This window comes from Buceros rhinoceros, unplaced genomic scaffold (genome assembly GCF_000710305.1).
Source record: "Buceros rhinoceros silvestris isolate BGI_N320 unplaced genomic scaffold, ASM71030v1 scaffold4197, whole genome shotgun sequence".
Classification (NCBI taxonomy): domain Eukaryota; kingdom Metazoa; phylum Chordata; class Aves; order Bucerotiformes; family Bucerotidae; genus Buceros; species Buceros rhinoceros.
The window spans coordinates 27,544-45,305 of record NW_010421494.1 but is presented as its reverse complement, the minus strand read 5'-3'; the positions used below and the strand labels follow the sequence as shown (position 1 = coordinate 45,305).

At 37.0% G+C, this 17,762-nt stretch overlaps 1 protein-coding gene across 1 annotated transcript in view; it reads right to left on the bottom strand.

The window, feature by feature from the left end:
• Positions 1–17,762, bottom strand: part of SEMA5A (sema domain, seven thrombospondin repeats (type 1 and type 1-like), transmembrane domain (TM) and short cytoplasmic domain, (semaphorin) 5A) — a gene marked incomplete at its 5' end in the record, with an annotated part of 116,660 nt that overhangs the window by 78,350 nt on the left and 20,548 nt on the right. Inside the window, one exon of the mRNA XM_010139676.1 lies at positions 6,752–6,959. Within this exon, the coding sequence (XP_010137978.1) occupies positions 6,752–6,959 (208 nt within the window). The remainder of the gene's footprint in view (positions 1–6,751; positions 6,960–17,762) is intronic.

Here is a 17,762-nt window from a genome sequence, read left to right as displayed (position 1 = left end):
ATCCTGCAAATCTGTGATTTGCAAACAGGCTCTGAATATCTGAGCTGCCTAAGTAGCAAGGGAACCCAAAAGCAACAAATTTAGGGACTTTCCTCCAAGTTTATGTGTTGCTAGACCAGAACAGCAATAACAATGATTGCCCAAGCTGGACACATTTGCTTCCATATGGCCTTCCCACGTCTTTAAAAGACCTGGGCATCTTTAGCAGTTATAAATGTAAACAGGGTACACGACTGCCATATCCTTTTAGTCCGCAGTAACCTAGGTTCTTTTGAACTTCAACGTTGAAGTTAACTTTATACTAGAATATGAATCAACTATAAAGAGAGCAGTCCCAGATACTGGATGTACAACCCAACTCCTTAAAAACATGAGCCAGATATCACGTATTCCAACATTCTGAGGGCACCACTACCTCTCATTCCAGAAGTAACTTTAGAAACCTCCACCGGCCTGACAACATACTATGAGGAACAGATGGCCTTCAAAGCCACTCAGTTTGGGCTTATAAAACTGGAGCATCCAAACTCCTGTCCTGGAATCCTTCCCACAGCTCACACTGTTGCATCAAGAATATTCTCTTTCACACTCTTACATTCAGGTCAATAGTGGACTATTAAAATGTCCACAAAAAAAGATTATAGAATATTAAGAGAGCTGCAAATAAATCACTTGAGAAAACAACTGGTGTGTTATGCAGTGCACAGTAAGCTGAGATGCTGGCCTGTGCTGGCCTGACTAAGTAGTAATCCAGTATGTGATAAATTATTTTAAAATAAAAAAAACTACCACATTTTTGCCTTCCCCCCGCCCCCCCCCCTTTTTTGTTTTTACAGTCTAATCCCTTTAACTTCTGTTTCCAGAGAACTCACTTGCCAAGTACCAAATGACTAGTGAAACGATCTCTTGAAAACTGGGTTGGTTTAAACATGTGAAGGTGATTTTCAATAAAAACTTCACTGAACTTAGAATTCCTCAAACTTTCGGTATTTTTTAAATGAATTACATCATGACATATGAAAAACACATACTCATTTTAATTCTTTTTTATTCTTAGTTCACTTCTTTATGAAAAAAAACCCATATCCTTCTAATAAAACCCAAATTGCGAATATGGAGTCAAGTCCATCTGGTTTTCTTACAACTTTGCAAACTAAAATGAAAAGACATTTCCCTTTTCCTCATAAGGCTAGTTTGAGACATACAATGTGAGCAGGCTGTAAAATTCTACCTGTTCATCAAAATTCCTTCTTGTTTGCCAAAAACTGTGTGCTTACAATACATACATGCACAGATCAAACACTTTATAAGGAGTCATGAGTACTTCAGGTGCAGCAGCAAAATGTAAATGCATAGTTTATCTCTGATTTGTTTTGTGGGCCGACAAAGACACTAGCTGCAAAAACCTTGGTCTTCACAGAGGAAGAAATATAGGTCAACTTTGGACCTATAGAGCTTGAATTGATTCCTTCCTCAGTATAGTACTCATATTGTACTTCTTTTGAGGGACAAAAAGTTTCAACCTATTTCATAGTTGTGCTGACTTTAATAGTGTTCTCATAAGTTCATACCAATTGCAGATAATTTTGCAGTGTATCTAATACCTAAAAAAGACTTCCCATTTTCCAAATGTGCTTATAATCTAGTCTTGTAGCCAGGAAAGATTATGGTTTATCACAGTCTGGAAAAATTATGGGGATTCTGATTCTGGAATATTACTCTGGAATCAATAATTCAGATCAGTCCTCATGTGGTTCCAACATTCTAATTCACTAGTGTGTTTCTCTGATTTAAAATGGAATAAAGCTTGCATATTTTGAAATACAGAAACCCACCTGGATAGCTAAAAAGAACTATTCTGGAATGATTATTTCAAAACAGCAATTTCAATTCCATGTGTTGGTAAGCTCTTCTGGACACATTAGCACCTAGTAATAGTTTAGACCACATTACTCATTGCTAACTTGTATAATATTAGTGTACATAGGAATAATGTTTCTACTATGTAATGATAGTCAGTGTTTGATTACCAGGAAAACAGGTTTGTACTGAATGTGAGAGTACTTCTGAGGAAGAAATGTCCACAGCTTAGGCAAAATAAAGGAATGCAACAGTGGTTGAAATACTTAATCCAATAATCTTGCTGGAGTTCTAGGAATGAAATAAAGCATAACCGAATTTGCAGTAATAGTTTTCTTCTGTCAGTTAATCCAGCACCCTTCTTAGTACTATGCTGCTACAGTTATCTTTTCCACATGCACAGATTGCTTAGTTGATGGTTAACAAAGAAGCCAAAATAAAAATTATGGAGGACAAAGAGAGAAAAGTTATGGTTACGGTTAGCTATGATAACATTACTTAGCAAAACAATCTTGTGACCCAATAATCTTTTAAGTACATAATGTAAACAAAAATACCAAACAAATTGCAGAATTTTTTTTTTACGGCAGAGAAGTCACTGTGTGTACAGCTTTTAGCAGATGGCACTATCTATTTACTTAGATATAATGTCACAGTAAGATTAGTTTTCAAGCCTTTCAAGTAACATTTTGCACAACACTGGGCTGATACAACCTTTCATTGCTCCTACTTTCAGAAGTGATGCACTAAAAACTCCAGTACAAATTATAACATTGACAAATTTGCCTCAGAGAAATCACTGCCATCCAAGGTTGCTTTTAAAGGCTACAGCTGCCAATGAGAGAAAGCTGACTGGTTCCTTGTTTCAGGGGACAGAGTTCTAACCTCCCTGCTACAGATCTCATTCATTATTACAGAAAACAGCAGAATTAAGACAGACATTCAAAACCATTCAGCCATTGGCAGAAGTCATCAGAAGACACCCCCACACCCCCCCATGAAAACTGCCAATCCAAATAACTACCAGAGACAACCCATAAACAATTATAAAATCATAGTATAATAGAAACTGCTGAGCAACCCAAACTGCAGGTGTGACAACAAGCTCTGCTTGTGGCATGGTCTGCTGTCACAGTAACAGTGCACTGAACTGCACCTAGAATACCCACACAAAATTAACCAAACTTAGCCTCCAAATGTAAATCCAAAAGGGCCACTGAAAATAGTGTTTGTGGGAGCAAAACCATGAACTGGTGTAGAACAGGACTGTCATAAATCAGAGGGAATGTCTGTGTAGAGGCAATACTGTGTCACAGTGAACTCCACCACAAGAAAGTGCTGGAGGAACAGATTTACATGGAAATATGAATTTGCTAACTATGTAAAGCATATCAGAGTGATAATGAAGGAGACATAATAAACTACAAATAAAAGCAAAAACCACATGCTTTGGAGGCTAGTACATGGAGACAAAACAAGGAATAATGAAATAAAAAATAGACAATCACAAGAAAATTATCTTGACATTGAGATATTAGCTTGTGGAACAGTCTGCTCAACAGAAGGACTGAAGTTGCATTGTCTGAAAGCATTACAGTAAACCTAAACAAAATGATTAGAAAAGTTTAGACGGTGAACACTCTGCCATTGACACAAAAGATCAGAGTAGATGAGCTAGTACATCTTCAGCCTTTTACCTTTTTTAAGGTTGTTATTCATGCACAGGCATGATCTATTTCTCAACAACTCTGTGAAGCAGATATTGAAGACTACACTTGATCTGGAGAACAAAGTCTAGTTACTACTGATGGAAGTTCAGAACACAGCCTTGGTGGAGTTATACAGCCCTAAGTATAAATGTGAATAGATATAATTAAAATAATCTCAAAAAAGAACAATGCCCTAAAGCATTACCTGAGGTAAGGTTTACCCATTACTCTATCTACCCATTGCTATCCTATAAAAGTGATAGTTGGCAACATCTAATGAGAATGTATTAAAGCACTCATCAATGTAGTGACTTTTTCTGATGTTTTATCAGTGAAATTTATAGTGCCAAGTAAGGTACCAATACTCTGTCCATGTATCAAGAACAAAATATGTTTGAAATTCAGCATAAGCCAGGAAAAAACTAGTCAAGCCAAAAGTAAGCATGTCAAGGGTTAGGGCTGGGCTGGCCACTCTATTAACCCTTCTCCCTTCGCAAAGGGGAAGAGAAAGGGAATAAGGAAGAGAGACTTAGGGATTGGAAAAGAAAACTAAAACTGCTGTAATGAAAATAGTTAACTTACTGCATCCCCAACATGGTACACTAGATTTCTGCTGAACTTCTGCTTTCTGAAAGATTATCTCTGCATTTCAAAATGACCCGAGTCCCTAACGATGGATGAGAAGGAGATGCCTTATTTCATCTATATGACATCTGTAAATCCTCTGCTTTCTCACAAAACAAAGCTAAAAATTGCTGGTGAACGCTTTAACCAAGAAGCAAGCATGGATGGCACGCTTTCGATGCAATGGATATTTAATTATTACAAGGGAAGTCATACAACTACAAAAGATATGACAGAAAAACCCCACAAGGAACAGTTTTATCTCCTTATAAGTAAGTAATTCCAGTGAAAGATGAGACTTTGCATACCTCTGGGCAGCGGAATAAATTATCGTCTGAGCAGGATTTGAGTTATTTAACTACTGGTTCTACTCAGTAAAAGGGGAACAGCAATGGGGGAGGGGGGGGGTGTTGGGTTTTTTTCTTTGTTTTGGGTTTTTTTGAACAAAAAAGAAAGCTCTCAAAATCTTGATGATTAGACCCCACTGCTCAAACAGGGAGAGTGATGCCTAGCTCACAGCCATGCATGGTGTTCGTGATTTGAGACAGCAGTTCCACACTACAAGGGCAAAAGTATGTTTGGGGTCTGCAGCCAGGATAGCACTGATGTGCCTTAGGAACTGTCCTGACAGAAGCACAGGTACCAGCGACCTTGCAGGACCTCCGCCCAGGCATCAGCTAAGCAGTTGCTCTGGAAGCCTCATCTCTGTATTTCAGAGTTCACACCTCACTAATAACATAATAAGGCTCCAGCCTTGAAAAGTTTGGACTGTAGGCTTAGTGTAAATACGGGACACCCATATTGTTGAGCCCTCTGTATTTATGATTGTCATCATGGATGCACAGACCCAAAGAAAGCTTGATCTCCCTTTCTGAAATAAACACACCTATTTAGAGAAACATGTTCAATGTCTTGTATAACCAGAATGGCATACTCATGTCATATTCAAGAAAAGAGAGAAGCACGAGAATGTGTCATTAAGTTTTTTACTTCAGATATACACAGATGCATACATATAACCCTTCAGATATGTAAGTCGTTCATGTAATGAAAAGGAGGAAACAAAACAAAAAGGGCTATAGGACCACCACAGATCCTGTTTAAACTCACTAAACCAAAGAAAGATCCAACTTGGTCTATGTTGGCCCCTAAACTTCCAAAAAGCTTCGGGCAGAAACTTGCCTCTGTGTAACGTTTCCTTAAAGCAAACTTCGCAGGACTTCCAAAGGGGCTTTGAATGTCCTATCACCTCTATTTTAGTAGAAAATGCCTAAAGTATGCTACGTAAGTCACCATAAACAGGAAGGGCTGGTAAAGAACTGTAAGAAGAATACTGCCCTTTCCTGGCCTACTCCAGGCCTTTTCCAGGGCACACCTTTTCCTTCAGTCTTGTTCTCAACCCAGCAACTTTTCACCTGCTCCTGCATGGCACCCAGCCCCACAAAGAGCCAGGTCCCTTGGAAAGTCCTTCCACTGTATCCAAACCACAGATCTACATCTGTGTCCTGCAGTCACCTTCCTGCTGTGAGAATGTGCGTGGTCCCTCTCACAGCCAGAAAGGTCTCCACCTGCAAATGGTCACTGCCTTTCACGGGAGGTATAATCTCTCTGCTGCGAAAATACATCTCCGTGATCCTGAGAGTAGCAGCCAAGAAAGGCAACTGGGAGCCTTTCTTCCTCCTTTAAGAGACCAGCTTTTCAAAGGAACGTATATTAAACAAGCTGAAAGCAAAGCAAGCTAAAAACCAACCAGATGCATGTCACACTTCTCAAAAAGCTCATCACACTGGTTCATCTGACATAAACCAGAACAATTGCACTGAATTACTGAAACCACACTTACACCAAAGGGAAGATACAACTAATTAGATGAAATTAACAGTCTCTAATAGCATATGTTTTGCAACCCAGAAGTACTTCTGGATAACCTATAGAAAATGCTGTATGCTCAACTTAAAAATCCTTTGCCATAATACAGTCTAATACCGAGTGATAATTTGAAAATTATTTCTCGTTTGATTGAACAACTGTTAGCTGCATAACACTTTCACCTAGTAGAATATTTACATTTATTATGGTTTCCTTATCCAGCACTACCTTTAAATACCCACTTTTCCAGCTAGTCTTAACTCTCAGTGCATTCAATGCAGTTTTTTTTTCTAAACCCACAGATACTGTTTACTCATTTACGATAGTTTAACCCTCCATCCAAGCTAAATTTGTCCAAGTTTTAAGCTCTAAATATATTAAACCAGTAGTTGTATTGCACATTATCAGTTACTTGTTTCCTGTGTGAACCACTTCTTACTGTTTCATTTTACAAATCAGAATCTGTATGACAAACATCAATGCAATTCCTTGAGAGTCTCATCTAGTCCTATCGAGGTAGTACATGGAGTCAGAGACACTTCTGATAAACTAGAGGAAACTAATTGGATTCTTTCTTACAGTCATTTTTCATTCCCATTTTTCTGCAAACCGCACACTGCCCCCACCCCTCCACCCCACCACTGCTGGCATTTTTCTCCAGTCAAATCAAACTAGCTGATTCTTCATACCTGTATGTTTTGTAAAAGAGACATCTCTTCAGGGGCACCTTAATCACATGTTCCTGGAGACCCACAAAAAGGACACTCTGGCTGTGCAGGATCTGAAGGCTCCTGATGGGCTCTCGCTGACTTTTCGGCAGGAGTTCAATTTCCTCCAGCAGGCAGCTGCTTGAAGTCTGGTTCACTGGGGCAAGTACCTTCTTAATAGTGCCATAGTCTGCCAAGGCAAGAGGAATGAGTCACTAAGCATCATACTAGCAATTATACCTACTTGATGTCATTCAGTGAACAAATCTTTGCCCAGTGCTGGTTGTTTTCAGTGAAGCTTCAGAACGTGGGAGTACCTCAAATGGAGTTTCCTAAATTGTTTACAGTACAGTAGAAAAAACTTGAAAACAGCCATTAAAGTTTTCTATGTGGTGTAATACAGTAAAAAAGAATTTTATTAGTGTAGAACAGACTTCACAACAGTAGTCACTAGAAAACAAGCTTTCACAGTCTGGCTATTACAAATGCACATTGACAGCAAGGGTTACTGATTTCATTTTACCAGAACGTACTACACTTTACTATGTTTAAAGCAGTTTAAAAGCAATAAAGACCATCATTTTCCCAGTCTGTCTCAAAATTCTATGGGGTTAAAAACTACATTTTTTTAGATATGTATCATATAATAAAGCAGATATACATGAATACCTGACGGTCTTGAGTTTAAATGAACACAATAAAATGAGGCTACATCCCTTCTTCCTTATCTTGATTTTGACCTCTGAAAAATCATATCATTTTGCATTTGCTCTTCACTTCTATTCTTATCGCGATTTCTAAGCAAAGACAATTAGGCATCACAAACTCGTATCAGACAACTGCTGAGGCTTCTGATTCATGCAAAGTTTTAAAACAATTTTAAAATATAAAAGATCATTTATTCTGAACACAAAGGACCACATTCTCACACTGATAAAAATTTTAGGTAGCTGTCTGACCAAAACTGCTGTCTGATCAAAACTGCTGCCTGACCAAAATTTTGCAACCTTCTGTGTGCCAGCAAGAGCAAATGTTAAAGAGCCAAAACTGCAAACACATATTGAGATCAGTTCTTACTCATGTGAAGTTTCAAAAGGCTGTAACCTCTCTTGTGAGTTGGGAACAATGGCAAAAGAAATTTTTGGGATGCTCTGATCCGGATCCCAGTTAGTACATTTTTTGCATGATTAGCACAAGGCCACAGGCTTGGTGGACTGCAGTGCAGGGTCTCAGCACGGTCTGGCCCTGCCTTGGTAAGAGGTGGCTTTAGATGTGGCAGCAAAGGTCTGGTGGCCACATGCCTGTGGCTCCTTGTGCCGGCTTTGATCTGGGAGTGCTTGGGGCAGTGGCTGGCACCCCTATACAGTCACTGTGGGACAAACAGCCCCTCTGGGATAATGGGGCTGGGGGAGAGCAGCATGCAGCTCCCAAACTTTGCCTGGAAAGTGATGAGGAACAGCAAGTAAGTGACCTTACGAAAATACAAAAAAGTAGCCTCAAATAGGCTTCAGAACTGAAGAGGAGGTGTAGAACACAAGTAGTTAATTTCTGTTAAAGTCGTCGTCTTCTCCCCCTTCCTGAGGAAGATTGAATAGTCAGTCTTAAGATCTGGAAAAGTACTGGAAAGGGGACCATAACATCAAATAATAGAGGGAGTTAGCAGGAAGTTTACATGTAAGATTTTAACCATATTATTAACAAAACTTTAGATAATATGGACTTAATTTTATTAGACAGTCAAAACTAATTAGGTGAACCAGAAATGCTTAGCTCAGTATATTAAGTGCATTGTCCTTTGTCCATAACAAAATTTTGAGTGTAACAGATTATGTCTGCATGTTAAAGTCTTCTGACTGACCTCTCAATTCTTAATATAATCACTTCATATTACTGTTTACATTTTCCTCCTTTCCTAGTATAAATAGGCTTGTCAGGATTTTCTGTATGTAAGAGTATTGTTAGAAAAAACATTTCAGCAAAGGACAATTTTAAATTTCATTAGAATGTAACCTTTTTTATATTAAAAAAGTGTCTAATTTGACTAACACTTTTTTCCATGCATCCTAAAGTACAGTTATAGTAAAAAATTAATTAAATCTTGGCCAAGAGTCAGTTCTGTCTCACGATTAAATGATAACCGGGTCAGCTGAAGAGTGCAACAAGCAGTGTTTCACTGGTGATTGCTGGATGCAAAATCTCAACTATAATTACAACAAGTTTCGAGGTCTAAATATGTTCTAAGAAGTGCCTAGAAAAAAAATCAGCCACCGAGTGAAAAAAAAAAAAAGATTTTCTGGAGCCCAAAGTTTGGAAAAATGTACTAAAGAGGAAGAAGAGAAGCAGCAGTGAGATTATTTTACAGAAGTAAATGAATTGGTATCACTTTATAGATCAGTTAGTACCACTCTGTGTCCCTTATCTAACTGGCAGCCAACAGATTCAGTATGGTTCCTGATACTTTGCATTTGGCTTACCACCTTTTTCCTGCATGAGACAAAAATCATATACGCATTCAGCATGTGCTTCTTGTACAGACTAATATTTCTTACTGCCACTGCATTGGCTCTGGCATCTACAAACCATCTCACTTGCTATCAACTACCCCAAGATAAAAAAGAAGAAAGAAACCATGACTGAAGGCCTCCTTCCCCATGCCTATATCCACATTTAATTAAGAAATGCAGCTTTGGAGAAAAGATTACGATCAATACCAAATGTTTTGTGTTTCTTTTCTCCTCAGTAAATCTGTTTATTCTAGAGTGCAGAATTACAATTTTTTTTTATTTTCAGGTCTATGACTTGAAGAATATGGTTACAGCAGCATACTACCCTAGAACGAAATAAAATATTCTCACTTTCAGAACTGCTGCACTAATACCTTCCCCAAGACAGCTGTTATTGCTGTTGTTCTTCCTTCTCATCTTGGTATATAGTCTCCGTTCCTCCCATTTCCCCTTGCTTTCTTTCAGCATCTTCCAAACCATTCCTTTCCCATTTGTTGTCTAAGAGGATCAGCCGTCATACAGAAATGTCAAAGTCATAAATGACTGGGCTTTCACTGAAGAAGCAGTGCCAGAGATCTCACAGATTATCAGGAAGAAACGCTCTTCTTCACAGCAGCAATGTGGGTCATATGCAAGTTCAGTAAAAAGGAATAAAATGTTATCTACCTCTGAGTCGGTAAACTATTCTGACCTTCTACAACCTGTCTCCTCTGCTTTCAACTCCTCCTGCCTATGACTGATTTTTCATGGACCATCTCACCCAAACAAGGGTGAGGATCCGTTTATAATCTACAACTTTGACCGAGAAACAGATTTAATTGGTTGCTATGTTCATCAGATTATGGTACACAGCAAAAGTATGTAGCTATCAACCTCCTCAAACTGGAGGAGTAATACTGGCTATACCAGGCTACATTCCTTCTTACTTATCTTGATTTTGACCTCTGAAAAATCATATCATTTCGCATTTGCTCTTCACTTCTATTCTTATTGTGATTTCTAAGCAAAGACAATTAGGCATCACAAACTGGTGGCAATCAGCCATTGCATCAGTACTTTTAAAAGCCAGGTGCTTTGCTCCAATGTTTCTAATTCTGCTATGTGTGCAACAGTATGTATCCAGTCTCCAGCAAAGACTCCGGATTTCCTAAAGAACCTGCAAAAGTCCCATCTTCAAAAGTTTTGTTTGCTCAGTCATTTTCACACCACAGTTGTAAAGCAAAATAAAGAGAGAAGTAGGGAGAGAAATTAATTTGAATACGGCTCTGGGGCACGGACATTTTCAGACCTGTCAAAATCTTTGAAGTGAATATTTATAATCAAACTAAACTGACCATTTCTGACAAGAAATAGCTACGAAGAACAGTAAACACAGACCTTCCTAATGGATGCAACTTTCTTGTCATGGACATGGGGAAAGTTTCAGTTTCATCACAAATGTCATGGCTGAGTCCAACAGCTATTTAAGAATTCCAGTGAATAGCATCTTCACACCCTGAGCATAAGCAAGACATGCTGGAATAGATCCAGATACCTGACAGCCCTGGTTTAAGGGTGACCGAGTATATACGGGAGTAGTAAAATACAATTACATTGTCCACAATGAGTAAAATATAATGACATTGGCAAGAATGAGTAAGTAATGTGCTCTGTTAACTTGTGCTGCAATACCTTTGAAGAGACCTGCAAACCCAGCAACTGAACATTAGAAATCTAATCACTGTGAAGAATGATGAAGGGGAAAGAAAAATCCTATTTGAAATATTACTGTGGAATGCATAGGAGACTATGAAGAACTTAATGGAAAACTTGCGATGGAGTTGTTGAGAACAAGCTTGGAGGCAACAGAGTTTGTAATGAACAAAATGGCAATGGGTCAAAATCGAAGGATGATCCCTGAAACTGAAAAGCAAAATTTAAGATGTGAATGGTATGAAGCACAGCCAGCAATGAAGAACACTGCAAGAGCGTGGCTGAAAGCTTTGTAACATCTGTGGTGCCACCTGCAAGGGAAAACTGAAAATGAACACACAAACCAAACAGAAGATTCTGCGTGGCTGAAAGCTTTGTAACATCTGTGGTGACACCTGCAAGGGAAAACTGAAAATGAAAACACAAACCAAACAGAAGATTCCACAAACTAACAAACTTGTAATTTCTTGAGTTTCCTAACAGAAACAAGAACACTCAAGTTGCAGAAATTTCTTGCTATGGAGAAGAATACTTATATGAGCCATTACATTTAAAAAATACTGCTGCATTCTTCAAGCAAAAACATCTTCAACAAATCATTCAAAATGAGGCAGTATCAAAGTAAGGTCATTTTATTTCTTTAAAAGAAAAGAAAAAACCTCTACCAATTCCTTTTTGGGAGGGAAACACTTTCAGTCTTAACTCTTGCCGTATTTGACAGTAAAACAAAACCTAGGGTAGTACCTTGTTTAGAAAAGTAAGATATCTTAAGTAGGAAAGAATGCGGTCAATATGGAGGAAAGGGGTAGTCAACGCAAGATACAGAAAATGGAAGCTAAAGCTGTCTTTGGAACTTCAAGTGACATTCGTAAATGAAACTGAATAAGGTACCACCTATGCAATAAATACACTATGTATATTACAATATGTGAAAACAGACTCACTGACACTCTTAACAGTTAATTCAACATAATAATCATAAATTTTTTGTAGTTTTAATAAAAAGTTTCATATTAATAGATGGATATTTGGGAGAATTCATTTTAAAGTGTAGTTGAAATGGATAAAAATGTTTTCAAGGAGTGTAATTTGAAATAGATTTTGGAAAATTATATTAACTATTTTGATTTTATTCATTATACACTGTTCTTGCATATTATTTTGGTATGCAAATTATTCTTATAGTGATAAAATAAAAGCATTTAGACAGCATTAAGACCATTGAAATTACAGAAAAAAATCTTTAAATGCTAAATTTCTTGAATATATTGCCCATATGTGTACATAAACACTGTTTCCATTCATTATATAACATTTCTATCAAACACCACTGAAAAAGAAAAAATAAGGTATTACGGTTATCTTCAAGGCAGAGGTCTTTTGAAGAATAAATTGAAATTCCAGATGTATAAATTGATGTACAGAATGTATAATAGTACAAAATCAAAGAAAGTGCAAGGCGATTGATAAAATATCCCGTCATTGTGAAAAAATGTACCATCGGTACTTGCTTTTTTCCACCGCAGGAACTGAAAGAAAGCCCTACTGCAAAGCCGAATGTGCAGTTGGTTAACAGGAGAAAATTATTGCAGTGACAGAAAGTATTAGGTTGCATAAGGGCTTAAGCATGCTCAACACAAGAAAAACAGGAGAACAGCTAATGCAGCAGCTGGTTGAGCCTGCGAAGGACTCATGACTTACAAAGGACTAAGCCCAGGACTTACGATTTAGCAATCTGTGTAACATCAAAAAAGATGCATATGGTACACAGAATATGAAAGGATTTAAAACCCGCTCTTTTTTGCCTTTCATGAAAATAACTTTAAAATCAGTTAAATCATCAGTAGAATATGGATAATTAAGGCCTTTGCTAAAATCTGTTTTCCCATATGGAGGTGGGGTATAATTTGGTTTAAAGCAAGGGTGTACTTAGAAGAAAAGACAATTTAACCATTTTCTGTAATTTAATTTATCTTTTACCTCCAGGTTTCTGAGATAAGTATTTATATTTGATTTACAAGAATAGGTTTTTAATCACACTACAGCCTAAAGGACAAGTTAAAGACTGAGCTTCAACCCTTATGCTGTAAAACTAGAAATACATTATGGTTAAATACAGCACTTCTAGAATGATACAGGAAACAAAGAGAATATGGTTTGATTTAAAATTTCCAACTTAATTTACTGAGTTTTACTTTAAATATTTTCATATTTTTAAACGTATATTTGTTACTACTTTGGAAAAAAGTGAATCTCAAAATGAACATGGAATTCTGGTACTTTATCAAGGCATGAATTTTAATTTTTTTAGATTTTTATTTTTAGAGCTGCTTTACATGTTCATAGTTTGTCTCTCCATTTGAAACTAAACCACTGTTTGAACAATCTGTCAATGTGCAACTTTGTTCTTTTTCTCTAATTTTAATATATTTCATGGTGTAATAAAATATCTATGATGTGATCTTTCTACAAGTTTCTGTCAAAAATGACTTAAAAGTTTGAACATGTTCTGTTTTGCAGCCTTGATAGAGAATAAAATCTGTGATAAGCTTATGAAGAATTTCAACAATAAACTACTGTGATCGCCTTGCTACTACAGCTCATTATCATCATGATGATAACAAGACAATGTTGGATATTAACAGAAATACAAATATAAAGCACATTTATTAGATAAAAAAGGCAATTATGAAACTATAACAAAAGCCTCTAACGAATATCATAGCTGGAAATACAGAAATAATTTTGTTGCATTTCCCCAAGGAATACTGTGAATTGTTCTGCCCTGTTAATATGGAGACTTACTTTTAAGCACTAAGTAGGCTAAATGAAATGTTGATTACGCTCTACGCCTTCACTACTCACACGAAACAGAAAATCTTAAGCTCTCCCTTATTCAGGTATCTTAGTTTTCCTTACTCCATCGCAGGACACTGTTGGAGAAAAAAATATACAAGCAACCCAGAAAACTCACTAATTATTGCTCATGGACATTTAATTAAATGTCAGTAAATTAAATTAACTGAAGCAACAGTAATCTATGTGACAAACTTGGTATTACTATCACTGAAAATCTGAAACAAAAATCAATACTAATTGGTTTCCGTCACCTGCAGACAATATACACAAACCACTAGTCGAGCCTGCACTAACTGAAGTTCTAGCTGGTTTTTATAGTTGCAAGGTGCAAAACAACTAAAAATCTACATAATCTGCCATGCAAGCTATATTTTAAGCAGAATCATTACAGCATCATCAACACGTCTTAAGAAATTTAACCTCACAAGAGGAACAACAACAGATATTAGAGCTAAAAAAAAGTTACACTCTGGGGCTTCAGAAATCCTGCAAGCTTGTTCATGTGAGATCTGAGCCAAAAGAATTGAGTATGTTTGGTCTTGGAGCTTTTGACTCCGTGTGAAGTAAATGTAAAACCAAGTCTTTTCTAGTTCTGTCTGGTCCAGAAAGAGAAACAGAGGAGTTGGGGTTTTACTATGATTCCAGGTTGCAAATCAAATAATTCTCTCCCCACGTCCAATTTCAAAGGGCTTTGGATTTCAGAGGTTATTTATGTTTTCCTGCTATTTCTAGTGAGTACCAATAACCTAAGGATCCTTGGTCATATAAAAGCACAAAATTCTACAGGTTAACAGCTTTTAGGAAAGTCTGAGAACAAAAATTGGTTATTATTGGTCTGCTGGTATTTTTAGTAGAAACAAAAATGTTAACAAAAATTAGCAGGTAAGAAAAGACTCAAAAATTTAATCACAATTTCCTGCTTCCTTTCAAACTACATACAGTTCATAGCGATCTTAACAATTAGACATTCAGTTGTCTGGTGTCTTGACAATTAGAAAGAAAAAAGCATTAAAAAGGTACATATATGATTTTAATATATTTTAGTAAAAGCCACCTTTAAAGTGTATGTAAAATATGATGTACTCTATTTTATTAATGGTTTCACAGCACAGAATAGTTGGTTACCTTCACACTTAGGAAATAGGAATGGTTTGGTTCTTTCTCTGAAGAGAGTTCTGGAAGCAGCAAATAAAAGTTAAAAACCCCTACATTAAAATATTCATCTCTGGATAAGACCCCTAGTATTTCTGCAACCTGGTTGGTTTTCACTTTTCAATTCTTGGATGAAACAACAGCCATTTTGAAAGGCAGTCTATTAAAAGCAAGCATGCACAGTATTTGATTTACCTTCTCTGGCTCTAGCTCCTTCTTATTCCCTCTTTCCTATTACATTTCAAGTAAATATTGATGTGCTTCCTTACAGTATTGGAAATTAATTTGAATTAAAGCTGAAATGAGATACGTTGTTGATAATGCCTGTCAACAAAGGAGGGATGATGGTCTATTACAGGTCTCCAGGCTTTTATGCAGGAGAGATAATTTAAAGCATTTGCCAACTATTAAGTCCCTGAAAGGTGCAATTTCAGCCACAAACTATTTGCATGCCTTCTGAAATGATTAGACAGCTTCTTAATGCCCTAGAGGCTATTCCAAAAGAAATTCAGTTGTACCTCTACAATCAGAGGATTTTCTCATGGCTGTATGTCAAAATTTAATATGTATTTACTTTATGATGGGCATATTCATGGGCTATCCTTTCTACACAGGAATTAGAACTACTGATTCATAGACTTTTGAATAAAAAAGTGCTGATCAGGAAGTGCTACTTATTGCAAAATGAGGAGCTGTCTTTAAAGTCATGTGTCTGGTAGGACAGGAAAAATACATGCAAATTAATGACAAACAGCCCAACAATTACTAATGAATAAATACACACCTCACCTCACCAAAAAAAAAAAACCAAAACAAAAACCACCAAAAAAAAAAGAAAAAAGAAAGAAAAGAAATTTAGTTTCCATTTTCAAATACAAAAAAGGTTTTGAATCTATCTACCAACAGTAAACAGGACAACTACCCCCTAAATCCTCTATTGTTTTCCAGATAAATCTTTTCAAACGTCCTGTCTTCTTTAGAACACTTCTATCCCCTGTAGACTTAATTCCTGTGTACCGTAACATCTCAAAAGCATCAAGGACATATTTAATCTGCACTTGAATCATCGACGGCTTCTTCCAGTAACAAACGTGCAGAGAGTTAAACACCCAATACAGAAAGTACCTACTGCTCTTTTATGTACAACAGATTATAAATCGGTACCATTAAGGTTTCCACTAGCAGGGTCTCCTATGAATCAAAAAGGTATTATATTTTAGAAAATATTGCAATTTGTGTGCCATCCCTCAGCGGCTGTTTCATGCCTTGAACTGGAATTTAAATACAGCTCCAGTCAGACTCATTCAAAAACCTTTCAAACAGAGAAATCAAGTTCTAAATGGAAATTCAGATTTATCTGAGACTAAAATGCAAAGCAACTAGCAGCTAAACCAAAGCAGCATCTTTTTTTTTTGAAATACGATGTCTACAAATGTGAAGCTGCTAACTCCTAAAACTGAAATCTCTTTTTTCTACTTTCCCCTTGGTCTTTTCTAGAAGTTTATGAAAAACACCATAATAAATAACAAAACAAATGCTCAATTACATGTGCCAGCCTCCACATCAGTTAGGTCTGTATCCTTCACAAAGAAAACCAAACTAAATCATCCTTTTTCCCAGCTTTTTTAGATTGACACTCATATACACTAGTGGCAATTTTTTCCCCTTCCTAGATCTGTTTCTTCCTTCCTGAAAAAAATAAACAAAGTAATTTCAATTATCTCAAAATGTATGTATTTTTCATGAATGATGCTCATTGGCACACCTTTATTTTCTACTTTTATTTTCAATATTATAAGAGATTTTCAGCTTGCCAAAGATGTGACTGAGAGAAGTAAGATTCCAGTTCATAGAATTTTGTCTGATTTGGGGGAGATGAATCTAACCACAACAGTTCATGCACTCAACTTAGAAATAATACGTACCTTTAGATTACCTATAAGAAAAAGCTATAGCAGCTACAGTTCCTTAACAGGCTACAGTCCATAAATGCCACTTACTAACATCTCAATCTGTGGTACATTACTTCTATTTATGAGAGAAAGCATTAGCTATTTTAAGACTTTATAAAGTGGTATCTTTTAACAACCTTTTATTTATTTCCACATCCTTAGGAAACTTCATGGCACTTACTGCATAATTAAAAAGACATTGGAAAAATATTTTAATAGTCCTTGCAGCAGGGAGCAAAGCATCATCTCTCAGGCTGAATTCTCTACCTTCTTCGCTGGTGAGCTGCTGTGCTCCTGCATCTGCAGGCCAGATGAACAGTGCACCCTCTGTGCAGATTGAAACACTCTCAGTGAGTGGATCTGGGAGGGCTCCTCCCCATCCACAGCAGCCCCTTCTCTCCTGGATCACCATTCCACAGCGAAGTGGAAGAGATGGCTTTGAACTCTGGAATCCCAGAGGAATTAAACCTCAGCTCCACGCACCCCGTAGGAGTGTATCAACAGGTGCACTGTATCTGTATCAACGGACTGATCTCTCTCCTCTTCCTGTGTTGACTGCAGAGAGTAATTCCATGGAAGTGTACCAGATTCGCTCAAGGCATGGCTGCTTGATCATGTCCTCATACCAAGTACCACCAATTGGTATATGCCCTTCAGAAAGTTAGAACTCAAACACATAACAATACTTTAGATAGTATCATCGGTTTAAGAAATGCTAGTCAAGCATAAAATCTTTAGATGAGGCTTTAATGAGTTGTGGAACAGAAAGCGCTCAGGATTTGGCAAACAGGTGACTAACAAAAATTTCAAGTTTGTCTCTAATACCTCACACTC